Genomic DNA, 18,602 nt, shown 5'->3' on the forward strand with positions numbered 1-18,602 from the left:
GCTTCATCTTCTGCTGGAAGCTTTCAGGTCATGACAAAATCAGAGGAAATTGAAGATTACTGTGAAATAAAGAGCTTTTTTGTATCTTTGATCTTGCATGTGTGAACACCATGTAGAGCTGGTATTTTTTATTTTTTTTTTAACACGTTTTTATCAGTTATCTTGGTCATTGCCGTTGTGTTTTTATGTAGTCACTGTGGGGAAGTGTAGAGTTATAAAACCCTTCACAGTGATTTCCAGCTTTTCATATCAAAGCTCAGACTTCGAGCATAAAATCCCAACTCCAGAAGTTTGTCTAAAACTGTTCATTTGCTAATATTTTCTCCTGATTTGTGATTTTTTTTCAATACTTTCACTATACTGTATGTCTGTGTGCTATCACGGATTTCACTTCATGTAGTACTTCTACTTTCATATATATATATATATATATATATATATATATATATATAAAATACATAAAGGGGTCATATTTAATTAGTCTTTGGTGCATTTATTTGTGTATTTGGACCCTAATAGTTCAAAAAGTTTGAATTTGAACCCCTCAGGTGCTGCAAAGCTATCTGTACATTCATTTTGGCAAAAATCGAGTGGATTTCTACAACCCATTTTAATTCCTGCTTAATTTGTTACGTTATAACTAGTTACGTCACAACATTTGCATATTTAAGGTCAAGACTTCTGCCAAACATTTCTCAGAGTACGCTGTAATTGTTTATCAGCAGCAGTGGTTGTAGTAAAAACTGAAAATATGTCCAAACTTTGAGCTGATTACCTAAAATGTTCAGCTGTTGTTTGAATGGGACAGAGCAGCACAGTCAACAACCATAGCAACAGCCATAGCTCAAATTTGATGCTAAAAATTATATCTAAAAAAATTCAGTCTGTTGATTTTATAGGTGATTGTTAAGTTTCAGGTATTAGATTTTCATTATTTCATGAATATTATTGATATTTATGAGTTTGAACATTTGTGAGTTGCTTAAAAGGCCCTGTCCACGTTACCACAAAAAATACAAATTTTTAATGTTCAAGTTTCAGATATTTGAGTGAAACTTTCAGAAAGTAATGATCTTTGGATACATTTTGGGTGATGCATACAATGGTAAAGAGTCGTCCATGTGTTACTATGGCAGCCTGTCCATGTGTTACATTCTCATGTCAATAAAACAGAGACTTTTCAATTTTTTTTACTCCAAATTCATTTTCAGCATAGTTGAATATAATATCTAAAAGGTTTTGTCCTACTTGATATCCATTTCTGTCGAGAACCGTGTGTTTTGAATGTTTGCGTAAAGCTTAAAAAATTGACATCCATTTCAAGTCCACGGGTCACCGAGCAGTAATTTTTCAACTAAAAACTGTATCTCCCTAAATTTTGTAATAAATAATGTTAAAGTGCTTATAAATACCTATCACATATGTATAATACATGGATAGAAGTTACTCTGCTTACATGACAGAGACTGCTGAACACCAAATGTGTCCACATGTTACCGTTTGATCGGTGTTTGTTAGTCCTCAGTGTGTTCTGGTATGAGATTGTCCCCTTATGTGAGTTTATAATATCAATACTCTACATATGCATAACAAAATAGTTTAATTAGATGTTAACCGACCTTATTTGAGGAAGGTTTTACTTCCTTTAAGACCCTGACGCTTTACCTTCTTGGTTTCAGACTTGCCGTTCTATTGTCATTTGCAGCTCAGTATCTCTCCTGCAGTGTTTTCTTGTCATTATAAATTAGATCCAGCCAAGAGTTTAACTCAAACCGTGTTCTCTCTCCTGCAGGTTATTGTCTGTTATCTCTTTTGCTCTCTTTTTCACTCCCAAAGTTATTTCTTCCTATTTACCTGCCCTGCTGGATATATAGTGCATCTCTTCACTGTAGGCTGCACACAATCTCTTCCTACTGGGACAACTCTATTTTTGTCTCAAACTTTTCACTCCATCCCCACTGAATCCTCTTTTACACAAGATATTTTGTGTTGTAGCAGTATTACCCCGGCTAGGAGTTTATTTTGAGTGGTGTGTTTTTTTATTTTTCATTTTCTATGTGTGTCAGTGAGCCCTCGATCCCAAAGTCACGTTAAAATTAAACAGAAATCTATGAGGACGTTCAATTTAAGCATGAGTTTTTCCTCTAAAGTAATCACAATTGTTTTCACTGCTTTTTTTTTTTTTTCCAGATGTAACCCTAGCTTTTGGTTTCTTGCCTTTGGAGTAAAACAGAAATATTGTTTATTTTTATCACAGTGCGACCGCAGAGAAATGGGCTCTGTGCCTATTTTGCGTCTTAAGATACATTTAGAAATGCTGCCAGGCTCTGTTTCTGTTTTGCCTCGTATTCAGATTTAAAAATATATATTTATGACCTATTTTATTTGCTTTTAGGATATTCTACGTTTCACATGATTCCCAGGATCTGAAGATCTTCAGCTACATTGCCAGAGATGGACAGAGCAATGTTTTCCGCTGCAACGTCTTCAAATCTAAGAAGAAGGTAAGAAAAAAGTACATGTTCTACAGTGTTGGAAGCATTTTTAGATATAAACTCATGGAATAAATATTATAAATGGGAAGCCTGAATTTGAGACGATGGCTGCAGCTCATCTGGAGTTTTCAAGAAAAGTTTGGCTTCTGCTGGGTTCACTCTTAAAATAATACTCTTAGAATATTTTCCAAGTATAAAACAAATGACAGTCATATCATTGTGGACTGACCTACACTGAGGGTGCTTGTGCAGGTCTTAAAAGTCTTAAAAAATATGGAATTTTGAAGCATTGTTTTCCAGACCTTGAAAAATCTGGAATTTGGTGTGAAAGTTTTAAAATAAATTAATTAAAAAAAAATTTCTCTCATAGTTGAATTTTAGCCCTTCAGGGTCTGATCCTATTTTGGCCGTTTTTGAGTACTTTTGATTTTGCCTTTATATGCTGTATAAAGAAATGTTTATTACACCCATGTTTGGTGTCTTTTTTTTTTTCAGCACAACTTCATCTATATCATCTGCCTATTATTTTTTCACCTTAACCTACTTCATCAACACAAAAGGCCAAAAAACACCCAAAAAATATAAAATCAGATTTGAAAAATGTGTATAATTTATTGCATAAATTACACAAAGATGCTTAACGAACCTTTTCAAAGACTTTAAAAATGAATACTGATTCCAAATATTAGGTATATAAAATCAAAATAGTAATAAATTAAAAACTATACTCAAATATTTGACATAAAAGCCTATCTTTACGTAGGTATTGTCTCCAGTTTTCTCACCCCCTCACCCAAGGTCTTCCTGGTTTCCACATCCGGTTCAGGTGGGGGTCATTCTCACCCTTACCTGTAATGCTAATGCAGTCTGTGGATTAGAATCCGCAGATTTGGCCAGTTTATTCCATTTTGAAAAAGGACAAAAAATTACGAAGATATTGTGAGAAATCTAACGCCCGCCCACCTCATTTTCATACTTTTGCTCACGTTTGTTTGCTTCGGTTTTAAAACGTAGTATCTCTGATTGTATTTGCTCTATCAACATCAAATAAAAAGTGCGAGAGTGTTTCAAGTCTGCACTTTCAAATGCAATTGTCCCCAGTGGTCTACATGACCAATTTCCGACGCTATAACGTGTTGAAAATGTCATGTGAGTCAGTCACAAGGCCGTGACCGTGGACCCCTAAGGGTTAGAGTATGGTCAAAAGCACATAATCTTGTAAGATAAGAAATACATGAGGAAAACATCTAAAAAACTTCATACTTAATATGATTTCACACACTGGTCAGTACTGGAATGATTCTAGTCAAACTTGTTTGTGTGATATCCATGCACTTTTGTGATTTTCATATGTTTTTAAAAGGCTTCTGGTAGTAAAACATAATTTACTGTAAATTATGCATTCATTCATTCATACATTTCTTAACCCTTTCATACATGAATTATGCGAACCTTAGTCAAGATATTGGTGTGTTTTTATTCGTCTTTAGTCATAAAAAAAAAACAATGCGATCGATGTGTTATTACAAAAAGTTACAAAAATGTCCACTTAGCTGGAGACCATGTATTTAATTTTTGAAGCAAAGAAACATGTATTTAAAACCTAATATCAGAAAATGATATGGAAAACTATGCAATGAAAACATTTTAATGCTGCTAATCAGATGTTTTCTCACATTTGATCATACTCTAATACTAGCTATTATTCACTTCATGGAGATAATATGCAAAAAAAAAAAAAAAAATACCGGTTAATTACAGTCTAATAACAATTAGCAATTGATTTACACTAAAACAAGTCACTGCAGATCAAGAACAGCAAAGTTACAGTAACGATATGAATTGCACTGTATGAGATGATGTATAAGCGTCCACTGTGTTGGCTGATATGCAACTAAAACAACAAAACCCATGAATATACAGAGAACAGCTTTGAATAACTGACCACAATGCATGAAAGGGTTAAAATGAACTTTTCTACAACACACAACAGGTACAATGTCAACCAAAAAAGTAGGCACACAAGTATAAAAGCGCATAAAGTCAAAGTCTTAGGGAAAAAATAGCAGGTTTGAAAAAGTCGTGAGTTTTTATTTGGATAAAAAGATGTTGTTTGCTGTGATGCAATGGTTTTACATTTATGCCAGTTCCACCATGGAATGCATCATCATCATTATACACAGTAGATTTTCTCAGAAGGTGAAAGTCTGCATTAGCTTGTCTGTCATTAACATTGCTAAATAAGCAAAGCACTTAATGCCTAGCTGCTGATTTGTAACCACAGGATCAGCCTGTGGTTTTTCTGAGTGGCTTTGAAGGGTGAACGAGAGCATTGTCCTATGATAATCTGATTTGTTTCTAAAAAAAATAGCTTTTTGAGCCGGATTTGACAAATAGTTAAAGTTGCAGTGGCCAGAGTTGCGGAAATATATGAAGTAAAGTATATGAAGTAAATCCTATAAATACTGGATAGTCTCTGGAGTTAAGGAGCAGCCACACTGTTACAGCTCCAGTGTGTTTTAGTTCAGTCTGCCGTGTCCCAACAGGAGTGTTTAAGAAACTGCCATCCTGTCTGATCTACTGATTTCTTTATTTCTACTTGACTTGTGTGCATATCTGATAGTTAAAGTAGGTCATGTATTTTATTACCTCCGCCATAGAGGTTATGTTTTTGTCGGCGTTGGTTTGTCTGTTTGTCTGTTTGTGTGCAAGATAACTCAAAAAGTTATGGACGGATTTGGATGAAAATTTCAGGAAATGTTGATACTGGCACAAGGAAAAATGATTATATTTTGGTGGTGATCGGGGGTGGCGGTGGGGTGGGGGGCCACTGATTTGCCTTGGCGGAAATCTGCGCTCTATGGGTGCTAGTTCTAGAAAAGACAGCGCAGACCTCCGCCAAGGCAGATCAGTGGCCCCCCTAACCCGGATCACCACCAAAATTTAATCATTTGTTCCTTGTGCCAGTAACAACATTTCCTGAAATTTTCATCCAAATCCAGGGCACTTATCTGCCTTGGCGGAGGTCTGTGCTCTCCAAGTGCTTCTAGTGTCTTTCTGTTCTGTTTGTCTGCTTTTCCTGTCCGACTGTAGCTCAAAAACAAAGGTAACTGGAATTCTGAACAATGTGGATCAAATACTTTGGTTTAAGTCGTGAAAAATGCATGCCTCTTCATCAGGGCTGCATGATTTGATGAAAAAAGCCATATTATGATTATTGCAGTTTGATTCAAGTCTATTTGCTTAGTTATCCAAGAAAATACACTTTTTTTTCCAGCAGAAATTAACAAACTTATACTATAACAATAAATGTAAAATAATGTAGCTGCTTTCATTTTGCAGTACCTCTGTCTGCACATTGTAACTGAATCCAAATTATCACCATAAAGCAGAGGTTGTGTTTACTTTATTTCCATTTCTGCAGTTCGATCTTAAATCCTAGACCCTAAATTCTCTGGACCTGAAAATTGCAGCTTGTGCAGTTATATAATTGCAATGACACTTTGATTATGATAGCGATTCGATTAATTGGGCAGCACTAATCCTCATAATTTGTATCCATATTTTAGCACTGTATATTAACATTGATATAGTGGTTTTGGATTATTAGGGCTCTGCACAACACATTTTATTTAGAAAAATATGATGCATCTGAACCTGATAGAACTCATGGGTATTTTATTGTATTTTTTTGTAGTTTTGTTTGTTTTGTTTTTTCTCTCTCTTCTGCCCAGTTTACTCAGTTCTGGTTGTAGTTACTGTTACCATTAGAATTATCACCATGGTTGTTACTGTTTGTATTGTTGATACTTCCTTGTGAGGGTCTTCGCCACCTTCTCTCTTGCTCTCCCCCATTCACCACCACCCCCATGTCAGGTCCGGCAACGAAATATGGTTCAACAAAACACATAATAAACACAGTATATCAAGGGGAGCTTCATATACTTTATGAAGTTACCCTCGACAAAGCAAATTTTTTCAGCACCAAAAGGAACCAGACTACCATTCTGCTGTTAGGATGCTGGACAAGACAAGTAGAAAAAAAACAAAAAACAAAAAAAAACTCATGGGTAAGAGAAAAGCACAAAGAAAAAGTACTTGACCTGTTCTGATACATGAGCTTGTGTTTCCATACGAGCTGCAACAAGCAACTCATCTGTAAAACAGGCCTGTTTTTCTGAGCTCATGAAAAGTTAAGTTTGGAGAGATACGTGACTCATGGGACAGAAATGCTACATGATGGTCTTACAGAATATGAGGCTTTGCTATGGATCAAACTACTTTCAGATTAGAAAGTAGTTTGAACTGCCTTAAACATACATATACATTATAGAATAGAATAGAATAGAATAGAATAGAATAGAATAGAATAGAATAGAATCCATGTGTGAAAATAAAGTCTCATGTTCCCTGAACCACTCTTTCGCAGTTTGTTCCTGATAAATCCTGGCATTGTCCGATCTCTATGCTCTCCCAACCCCAGATCATAACACTGCCCCCCATAGGCTTGGACTGTAGGCACTAGGCATGATGGGTAATCAGTTCATATTAGGGATGCACCGATACTGATACGAGTATCGGGCATCCGCACCGATACTGATACGAGTATCGGGCATCCGCTCCGATACTCAGTGTGTGTACTCGTACTCGTAAAAGATATCCGATACAAATGCACTGATACCACTTACAGCCGTGTGACATTCACAGTTCAGTGCAGCAGGTACGAGGAGGAGGAATAATGTGTGTGGAGTGTGAAGAGTGTGGAGATTTTTCAAAATAAATGGCGATGATAAAAGTAACGCTGACTGCAAGTAACGTTAAAGACACAGACAGATACGGACACAGCGTTCTGTCCATCCTCTGCGTACATTCCATCCGTTTTCCAGGGGCTGGCAGATGCATACCCAGAATGAGAATACCAGCGGGAGTATGGAGCGGTGCAGACTGCTGCCAGCGGAAGTGAAAACGAAACTTACCACTCATTTCTCTTTTCTCTACCTGCTGAAGCTAAGCTGTTAAACCTTACAAGCGAAAACGCTGCAATATTAGTATCACATTAGTTTTACCTCGGTCGTCTACATGTTTGTTATTACTGACTTTCTTCTTCTTCTCAAAAGACTTGACTCTTCTTCGTGGTATTTGTCCAGTATGGTTATTTAAAGAGCGCCGCCCCCTGGTGGATTAATTGAGAAATGTTCATTCCAACACATTAAATGTCAGTAGCAGCACTTTGTTCCAGTCAGACTAATGACAACGACAATAAAGCACATTTACAAAAGGAACTAAGAACTGGAATGGGATTATTAAGTACTCGTATTGGTACTCTGTATCGGCAAGTACTCAAATGTAAGTACTCGTACTCGGTCTGGAAAAAAGTGGTATCGGTGCATCCCTAGTTCATATGCCTCTCTTCTCACTCTGAACAGGGTCGATCTGGACTCATCAGACCAGTTGACCTTTTTCCATCGAAACACAGTCCAGTCTCTGTCAAAGTGATGGTTGTTTAACCCATAAAGACCCAAACAGCCATCTGTGACCAAAAGCATCTACTGATCTAAACTGTTTAATACTCTGTTGATCTACTAATTCTATCAATACATGTAAATAATTGGTGTAAAATGTATTGTTAGGCACAATGTTAGGCAGGTAGTAATAAAGTTATGTTCCCATTAATGCTTTGATTTGGATCCTGTTGTCCAGTTGATTAATTTTGGTAGAGTTTGTAAAAATATATTGTATTGAATTCCATGCAGCTTTCATACAAATGAAGGTAGATGATTGTCACTTCAGCACCAAATATTTACAAAAGCTCGAATCACATGTAATAACTATCACGTAAAAAACTACGACAAGCTTACCCATAAAGACCCAAACACCCACTGGTGACCAAAAGGATCTACTGATCTAAAATGTTTAATACCTGTTGATTCACTACTTCCATCAATACATGTAAATAATTGGTGTGAAATGCAGTTTGTCATCTTTTCATGCTCATCAGATATGACCCATTTGGACGTTCAGAGGCTCCGTAGTGAACGTGAAAACACTGTCATCTTCTACGACATTGATTCACCAGTAAAACCCATGGAGTTGGATCAATGACAGTGGATGGAGACTCTTATTTTATATTCACTTAATGATATATTTTACTGAAAAAGTCACTTTTTCTTCAGTTTTCTCTGTGGCTGATATAATATCCGTCAATTATAATCTGAGCTTTAACCCTTTCATGCATAGGTCACTCCAGTGGACAGTTCCTCTCCAGCTGTTGTCTTGTATATTAATGGGTTTTGTTGTTTTAGTTCCATATCAGCCGACACAGTGGACACTGATGCACCATCCCATACACTGTAATTCAGACCATTACTGTAACTTTGCTGTTCTTGATAAACCTGATCTGCACTAACATGTTTGAGTGTAAATCAATTGTTATTTGTTAGACAAGAAGGGTTTTTTTTGCATATTATCTCCATGAAGTGAGTAATTACTAGCATTAGAATATATTAAAGTGTGAGAAGACATCAGATTAGCAGCTTGAAAAATGTTTTTATTTCATTGCTTTCATATCACTTTCTGATATTGGGTTTTAAACATGTTTCTTTACTTCAAAAATTAAATGCATGGATATTTTTGTAACTCCATAGAAAAAAAAAACTCGATCGCATTGTTTTTTTCATGCCTAAGGAGGAATAAAAACACTGAAGAAAAAAATCTTGACTAAGGTTCTCACAATTCATGCATGAAAGGGTTAATGAACATGTACATGATCAGTAAATTAAATATAAGATAATGCACAATTTTCACTGAAAAATATGCAAAATACAGTGGATAATATTATAATAAATGGTAGTAAATCACTGAAGAATGGTTAAATATAGAAAAAAAAATCATTTGGGAACTACCACAAAAGTAACACTGGGTCTTTGTGGGTTAAGAAGTGAGAAGCTCCTCAGTGCATCAGTTAGAGTAAATCAAAAACAACAATTTCATTAAAACAATGAAAGGGCCCATTTTACTGCACAGTGACTACATTTGTTTCTTATATTCCAAGTCTATTTTGCATGAATATTTTCACTTCAGTAAGGTTTTCAAAGCAGAATATGGAGTATTGTCTCCATTGTCTGACCACTTTTACAGGAGGAAAGCATTCAAAGACCTCTTTCATCACTGCTGTTATCATCACGTCCATCTAGGTTTATAGCATCCCCTCCTCTTGTATTAAATCCTGCCTCTATCTGAGTCAAACTCTGAAACCTCAAATAAAGACACACATGGCTGTAGAGGAGCGGTAATTCTTCCTGGCACTGGGGGTTTGTCATCGCTGAGGACGGGGTAGATGTGTTGCTGCAGAGATGATGCAAACAGAGCAAAGCAACAACAGAGTCCAGTTAGTGAGGAAATGTGCTCCCAGTTTTCCAGTTTGGCTGCCAATTTGGAGAAGTTGGTGGTTGAGTCCAAGGGTGAAGCACAGGCTGCCTCATTATCTCCTACATTCAGACTGATGGTGACACATGAGCGCGCACACACACAATCTGACAGACATATTTTGTGTAGAAGACAGAATGGAAAGTGACACATACCAAAATTCTCTGGAGCAGCCACGACCCCCAAGGCCATTTAGCTGCAAGTGTGTGTGTGTGTGTATGTATGTGTATAGATATGCGTAGTGGTGAATCAGACTCTGTGACCAAGAATTTTAATAGAGAACACTTAGATTTTATAGTTATGGCTCATTTATTACAGTCTGAAGCTAAAATTACATTTCAGAACTATTTAGAAATATCAGGCTTCAAAAATGTAGCAATATATAGGGGGAAAACCAGCTTGAAAGTAACTGTTTTAGATATTTATTGTTAAAAATGATGGATTTACATGTAAATTTTGAGAGAAAATTTAAAGGGGTCATATTTAGCTAAACCCTCTTTGGTGTTTGGTACATATATTTGTGTATTTGGGAGACCCTAAAAGTTCCAAAAGTTTATATTTATGTTAATTTAGCCAAAAAGTGAGTGCATCTTTACAAGCTGTTTTAATTCCTTCTTAATATGTTACGTCCATAACTAGTTACATCACAACATTTGCACATATAAGGTCAAGACTTCCAACGAACATTTCTCCGAGTACGACAGAACCGTTTATCAGCAGCAGTTGTAGTCCATACTGAAAATATATCCAAACTTCGAGCTGATTACCTAAAATGTTCAGTTGTTGGTTGAATGGGACAGAGCAGCACAGCCAACAACCTGGAGGGGGTGGGGCCTGAGGTGGCTCATTTGCATTTAAAGGGCCAGCGCTCAAAACGACCTTTCTGGTGTCATTACTCAGAAATAGGGTTGAAGATGGACCTGTGGAGTTGAATTAATGAAGAATTCAGACCCAAGCAGAGCATTTACAGTTTATGTAGACCACAGGGAAATGTTTTAAAATCCAATCCAACTTTATTTGTAAAGCACTTTAAAACAACTGCAGTGGGCCAAAGTGCTGTACAGAAGAAAAATTAAAACCAAAATAGAAGTATAAAATACAGAATAGATTTAAAGACATAGAAACTGTACAAAACCAAACAAAAAAAAAGTGCTATACAGAAGAATAAATAAAACCCAAATAAAAAGAATAAAATACAACAATAGATTAAAAGCCATACAATTAAAAACAACAATATAACAAAAATAAACAAATAAATAGAATAGATAAATAAGAACAACAATTAAAATGCAGAATTTCAATTAAAAAAGCAAAATATTATTCTTTTAAACAAAATTCTGCCCTTATTGGAGAAATATAAATAAAAATTTGCTCAACTTTCAGTGTAATAATGAAACTTACATAATGAAGTCCAACAACAAAACAGGAACATTGGATCACAATAACATGTACAGTATATTTATAACAATGACGAGCTTTGGGATTAATATGGGCAGGTCTACCAGGCTAGCATACCAAATAAATAACACAACACCACTGAAGTGTCCCTTGTAGGTAGGGCTGCACGATTTTTCCCCAAAAACTTGATTTTCGATTTTGATTTCGGGTTACAACTACAAAAGACAACAGAAGTCAGCATGTCGTGTTCATGTGCAGCCCACAATGCAACACACTGCTCCCACTCTGGTGTATGATGATGTTTGAGGTGCTGAAATAAGTTGGTTGTGCTGTTTGCTTTGACTGAAACCACCTTCAGGCAAAGTTTGCAGCAAGGAATGGTTTGGTCTTCATCGGAAACTTCGAAGTTGTACCAATTCCATACAACCGACTTGCTCTTGCTATTTTTAGCCACAAACTTCTCAATCTCCGTAGGAAATGCCTGGGGCGCTGATAAGGGCAGGGGGTGAACATGACAAATTCATGGGGCCCAGCATTTGTGGGGGGCCCATAGAGCATTGGAGGGGGTCTAGAGGATACAGGTTAGAAGTTGTTGAAAATTTCATGTAAGATCCGTTGTGTAACAGGCATAGAAGTCAGGAGTTGGACGTTGAAAGCATGTAAAGTTTCAGTTTCTTTTCACGCTAGTGTAAGTGACATCATGTACTGACTGCAAATTTTGTACCACATCCAGGTCTTGGTCCAGGTCTTCCTAGTGAATCCTGGTCCATGATGGTGCAGATTTGTTACCTTTGTTTAGTCTCCAGGCCTGTAGATTTTTACAAACAACAACGCTAAAATGCAGGTGGACTTTAGTCAAACATTTAAATCAAAAACTTCTGACAAAAGTATCATCATCTGGCTGAAACATCTGGCTCTGTTTACAAATTCATTACTTCTGTGTTCATATTCTCTTGTTTAGCACCAGGCACTGCTGGGGCTTCATGCCAAAACACTGTTGTCTAACAACCATTAGATTCAGTGAATATCTGTTGTTTGTGACCACAGATGTCACGCCACAGAGATGTGCTGCAGCTGTAATTTAGTAAACAGAAATATTCTGTAAGTGCAAATGAGGCTTTTCAAGTTTCTCGTAGAATGCCAAAGGGTTTATAAGGTTTGGCAAATTGATCATTGAGCATTTCTGTCTGTACGGTGGAGATAACAGAATCAGTAAATTGTAAAACAAAACAAGTCTTTGATAAAACAAAATTAAAAGCAGTTGTTATATGTTTTATTCAATAATTGTGGAGTTTTTTTCAGTCAAATAAGTACAAATACATTGCTTATATGATGCTTGCGCCAGTAGATGGTCAGGATGGTACCAGCTCATTTTAAACCTGGAAAAACCCTGAAATGGAGTCACTTAACTGACAGAACTGTGCTGAGAGTCTACCACGTTTGGGAATAATTTAGCAGCACACAGATTCTGTTCAGAGAGGAACGGGGACTGCATTGTGCATTCAGGTGCACCTCAAAAAGTCAGAAATCCACTTTAGACTGCAATGACTATAAATATTATTTAAAATGGATTTAAGATGAATCTGAAAGGTCCGATGGACTATTGGTATCAGTTGTCATATGTCATTTGTAAACAATTTTTCAAGAATCTTCTTCTCCAAAACCGTCAGTCCGAACAAGTTGATATTTGTTGTGGAACATCTTTTGGGGAAGGTCTACCAAGTCTGTTCAAAGACTTGGAAAATATCAATTTTTGAATTTTTAAAAATCCCCATTAGTTTATAATGGGACAAATTTCAAAGTGCTGTAACTTGAAAACAGATGAATATATTGATATAATTACTATTGGCAATAGATAGGAAGTCACATATGGGCTTTCATTTGTTGCTATGACCTTTGACATTGAGTGACCTTAAAAGGTCAAACGAATGCCAATTAATGTCTTAAATATGCTGCTGGACTACAGGACCCTTGGGCCTATTTTTTTTTTTTTTTTTTTTTTTTTTCCTCTTTGGTTGTTCAAGTCCAGAGCCCTGTATCATCTGCTGCTCAACTCTGAGCCTTAACAAGACTATTTTTAAGAAAAATGCTGCACCTTATTACTTTACTACTGGACATCAGTCCAGTTCTGAGGTCTCTACACTGGCTCCCTGTCTCTCAGAGAACAGACTTCAAAATTCTCTTACTAGCATATAAAGCACTGAATGGTTTAGGCCTAAAATACATTAGAGACCTTCTAGTTCAGTATGAACCATCCAGACCACTCAGGTCATCTGGTGCAGGTCTGCTCTGTGTTCCCAAAGTCAGAACTAAACATGGAGAATCAGCGTTCAGTTTCTATGCTCCGTATATCTGGAACAAACTACCAGAAAATATCAGGTCTGCTGAGAGTCTGAGTTCTTTTAAGTCCAGGTTAAAGACTCACCTGTTCACTGCTGCCTTTGACTAAAAGGCTTTTGTATATTCTCTTTGAAACTCTGCACTGCAACTTTTACTTTAATATGTGTGTGTTTTTATTTTTATTTTATTTTATTCTATTTTTTTTTTATTTTTATTTTTTTTATTTTATGTGTTGTTTTCTTCCTTGCTGTTTTTAATCACCTTTTATATGTTTCTTTTATAATGTTTTAAAAGTGTTCCTTTTTGTTTCTTTAATTTCAATGTCCTGTGTGAAGCACCTTGAATTGCCTTGTTGCTGAAATGTGCTATACAAATAAACTTGCCTTGCCTTGCCTTACTATGCACCTTATCAACACAGCAGCTACACTGTAAGTTATGTATATACAGTACAAGAGCCATTTGAATTTAATGTAAATACAAGGCCTTAACTTTACATTTCTTAACATATGTATAGGCATATATTGTTTATCTTGTGTGGTGCATGTGGAATTATTATCTTATTGCTGTTGGGTGCAGGTCCAAAACTAAATTTTTACTGTGCATTGTACTATGTGTAACTGTGTATGTGACTTAGCTTAGCTTAACTTAACTTAGCTTAGCTTAGTTTAGCTTAGCTAGCCTTGTTAATATTCTTAAATTTTGATAATAAATGTCCAGGTTCATTCATTACCATGATACTTTTCAACCATGCAGCATTATCGAATTATGTATCTTGACAAACGTACGCTTATAATTATGGAAAAAAAAACATGTCATGATCATATTTTTGCCATGTGACGCAGCCTTAATGTAAAGATGCTGCAATGGTTATAAACACTTGCATAAATCATGAGTCAACAACTTGGCCCTGTTTCAGCATTTTCATCAACAAAGCTGTTGAGTTTGTCTCTACACAGTAACAGTAGTATTTCATTCAGAGAGTTGAGTCTGTAAATGCCTTCTAAATATAACTGGCGTTACCATCATTTGAGTCCTTTGTTTGTATATAGAGTACAGTTCCTGAAAAAATATGTTCTGCGATGTTGACAGTTACAAAGATGTTCAATAGAAGGGAAAAAAAGGTGAAGTGAAGAGGTGCAAGCCAATGAAAAAAGACTGAAGAAAGGTTGAGAAGAAGTCGAAAATGCACAAGATCGAGCAAGACAAAGTGAGAAACACTCCTGGCATGATGAAGAGAGAATGAGGAAATCCAGATTAAACATGTAGTAAAAGTGTCGCCCGAAGCGTTGTGTGGTTTTATGCGAGTGTGTTTGTATGTGCGGAAGGTTGCGAGTGAAAGATTGAGGAGAAGATTAAGCAGATTTTATTTCCCTCCTAACTACCGGCAGTGAACGAACGGCTGAGCTTTAAATCACAGCGGCATAAAAGGGGTTTTAGTGGTCTATCAGGTCTAACTGAGACAGGATGTTGCTCTCTCTCTCTTCCATTGGGTCTTACACTCCATTGGCCGTCCCCTTCTTTCTCCAATTGACAGTTTAAAAGGGCTAATGAATGACCTATTATGTCGAATTGAAGGGAGAGTGATAGAGTAGAGAATGGCGGGCGTTCATCAGAATACACAATGATGCCTGGTCTCAGAGGTCACTCCCTCTGTGTGGGGGAAGATTGTTGCGGTTTGATGTGTTTACCTGATTTACAAGATGCATTTAGGGAGAAAAAAAACCACAGCGAAGCATCGGGGGCTGAGTTTATTTGTTTATGATAATGATAAAAACTGGATGGAGCATTAGACCAATATTTGATTTCACATAAAGACACAGTACAGAAAAAGAACTACCTCTAAGAATCGAATTTTATTTCATTTTATTTTATTTAATCAGATAATAAACTTTAGAGATGACAAATTCTATTACTGTATTTCTTAGATGAAAACAAATGACACCAAAACAAAATAAAATAAATATTTAGCTTGAATTAAGGGGAATTAAGTATGAGTATACGTAATAAAAATAAAGTCTGTAAAACTTTTACTGCTTCATTTTAGTGAAACTCTGTGATTTGCATATTTGTGGTATGATCTGATACTGATGTGGACAAGTTCAGCCTTGACACCATTCAAAAAAACAAGCTGAAAATGTCTCTGTGCTCCTGATTATGCGGTGCCGGAGAAAAGCAAGTGGAATACAAATAGGAAAATCCCTCACAGTTAAGAATCCAATACAGTAACAATGCAATTTAGTTAGAAAGGCCTTTTAAAAACAGCAGAGATAGACAAATTGATGTTTTAAAAAAAAAACCAAACAGTAAAATACATACGAAAAAAAATAAAGTTTTCATTTTAAAAGTGTATTGATTTAAGGGAATTATTTTGATTGGAACAAATAACCTGAGAGGAAATATGTTGTAATTATGTAAATAACATATTTAGCATAGTTTTTAATGTTTTTTATGGCACTCTCACACTAGTGAAAAGATGTATTCATATAAATTTGTCTAAATAATTCAAGTGTCACTGGTTGTTGCTGAGCGTTTTTACATCCTTTAAGATAAAGTTGCAAAGACAATTCATAGAGCTCTGAAATTAAATCCATATTCCTGTATATAATTTTACTTTTATTATTTTAAATGATAATGGGTCTTTTTCTTCATTAGATGTAATGTATGTTTATAATTAGACTGTTATTAGTTGTATGGAAGGAAAGAAAACATTAATTGCTGCATTAATTATTTCAGTGATAATTATTGGTCATTAATTTTGTTTTTTTTAGCTGTTTGTTTTGTTTCTTTGCTTCTATTGAGCTGATGAAAAAAGTGAGTATCTGTAGTTGTTTGCAACCATCGTGATATTAAATTGCCAAAAATTACTGTGACAGGTGCAAAAACAGTGGCAGAATAAAATAAAACAACAAGTGTAGTAAGGAATAAACATATTATTAATTCAATATATACAACTATATACATTACAGAATAAAATGACTCGTAGAATAAAAAATAAATAGATGAATCCGATGATCATTGCAGCTATTTTCTTGATTATTTACATTGCATAATCCTTATAATATCCCTCATGATATTTTAAGGCTTGTTATAGTGTGGTGTTTAAAACCTTTGTGTGGTTTGAAACCACCGGAAGGAAAAGCTAAATGGAAATAAATCCCTAATTTAGGGAAATGTAGTCGACGTGTGGACTGTGATATGATTACAGACAAAAAATTAGGACTCTGAGGCCAGAACACTGAAACAACCATTACACTGGAGCTTCTATATTTACATCTGAAATAACACAATCGAATGAGCTCAGTTTTCATTACATTTCCAAAGTGCACTGATGTTTCCCAGAGGGTTGGTCTTGTTGCAGTATTTCTGATTTCACTACTTGGTTCTGTGCATACTCCTCTGAAGCTCATATCATGTTCATGTTTTCTTGTCATTTCACCATCTGTCCAGTCTTTATCCTGTATCTTCAACAATGCATTAACAAGCCAGGCGTGAAGAGAGGCGCATATTAAGATAAAGGTGATGCATAAAACCTGATTATGGGCTGTTAAAGCTGATAATGGAGTACGGTGCATCACCTTGCATTGCTGCTGTTAAATGGACGCCGTGATGCTTGCAGCTGTGTTGTTTTATGTTGTTATTGTCGTAATTATACTGATAGGCCGCATGAGTCCTTTCACAGGAAGAGAAGTTATGCAAATAAACACCCACTGGAATTAAAAAAAAAAACCAACAACAACAAAAAGAGGAGCCTAAGTGGGCTGACAATGAATATGATGGTAAAGACTCATCTGCTGCCCACAGCTGGTTGATGAGAAGAAGACAGAGCTGTGTTTACTGTGTCAAGTGCTAATTGACTTTTCTCTCAGTGGATGAATGCCCTTCAACCATATGCTGTCATTCACTGTCGGCTAATGGCTACGCAGCGACTTTCACCCTCATCTGCCCTCTAAGACACAAAAACCTCATTTACACTCGGTATTAAAAGTGTGATCTGTATCCGCATACGTTATCTGAATAAAAAAAAACTATCTGATCTCGCCTTTGCATTGATGTCGGGTATTTCAATGTGTGATCCTCGGGGGTGTCATTGATGATGATGATGTCAGCAATATAATCTTGTTATATAGAACTCAATTTTAGTTTGAGCCTTGACAGGATTAACCCTCAAACATGTAAACAGCTGTCTGTTACCAAGAGTATCTGCTGATGTAAAATGTTTACTAGCTTTTGATTGACTTATATTGTCAATACATGTGAATAACTGAGGTAAAATGCAATTTCTTAGCTTTTCAGCAGCAGCAAATATGACCCATTTGGATGTTCAGAGGCTCCGTAGTGAACATGGAAACATAATTTGGTAATCAATTGACGACGTTTTAAAGATAGTCACTGAGGTTGTGTGATTATTTTGGAACAGTTTTTGTGAAATAGCAGTTACTCAGACCACTCCTCCCATACGATCTATTCCAAGCTCCGAATCCTACAAACTCATGGCGTGGTTACCAGTCATGGATTATAATCTGCCATCTTTAGTCACATTATCATTGACATAAGAGTTCAGATAAATAAAATAACAGATTATTCATAATTTAGCACCACATCCTCTGTTGTCAAACAGTTTTGAACACAGTTGGTTCCATGTCGACATGAGCCTCCACCAGAAAGGACAGCTACTTTAAACTTCAATCCACAACATTTAGAATCAGAATCAGAATCATGTTTATTGCCATGTAAGTAAACAGGGTTCACATTAGTGGGAATTTGCTGTAGTGGTTTGGTGCATACATAGAATATGGACAAGGTATGAAGCATGCAGTAAAAAATTAAATAAAATAAAATAAAACTAGTGCATTTACCCATGGGAAACATGAGGTTCTAGATGTGGTAGATAATAAACTTACCTCTGATACAGTTCATTCCTTTACTTTCTTGGTAAATTCCACT

At 36.0% G+C, this 18,602-nt stretch overlaps 1 protein-coding gene across 2 annotated transcripts in view; it reads left to right on the forward strand.

Annotated features, from left to right (window-relative positions):
• Nucleotides 1-18,602, forward strand: part of LOC115418049 (carboxyl-terminal PDZ ligand of neuronal nitric oxide synthase protein-like) — a 431,902-nt gene that overhangs the window by 225,120 nt on the left and 188,180 nt on the right. For both annotated transcript variants that reach the window (XM_030132357.1, XM_030132358.1), the window contains exon 5: nt 2,396-2,504. In XM_030132357.1, the coding sequence (XP_029988217.1) occupies nt 2,396-2,504 (109 nt within the window). The remainder of the gene's footprint in view (nt 1-2,395; nt 2,505-18,602) is intronic.

The sequence above is a fragment of the Sphaeramia orbicularis genome, chromosome 4 (assembly GCF_902148855.1).
Source record: "Sphaeramia orbicularis chromosome 4, fSphaOr1.1, whole genome shotgun sequence".
NCBI lineage: Eukaryota > Metazoa > Chordata > Actinopteri > Kurtiformes > Apogonidae > Sphaeramia > Sphaeramia orbicularis.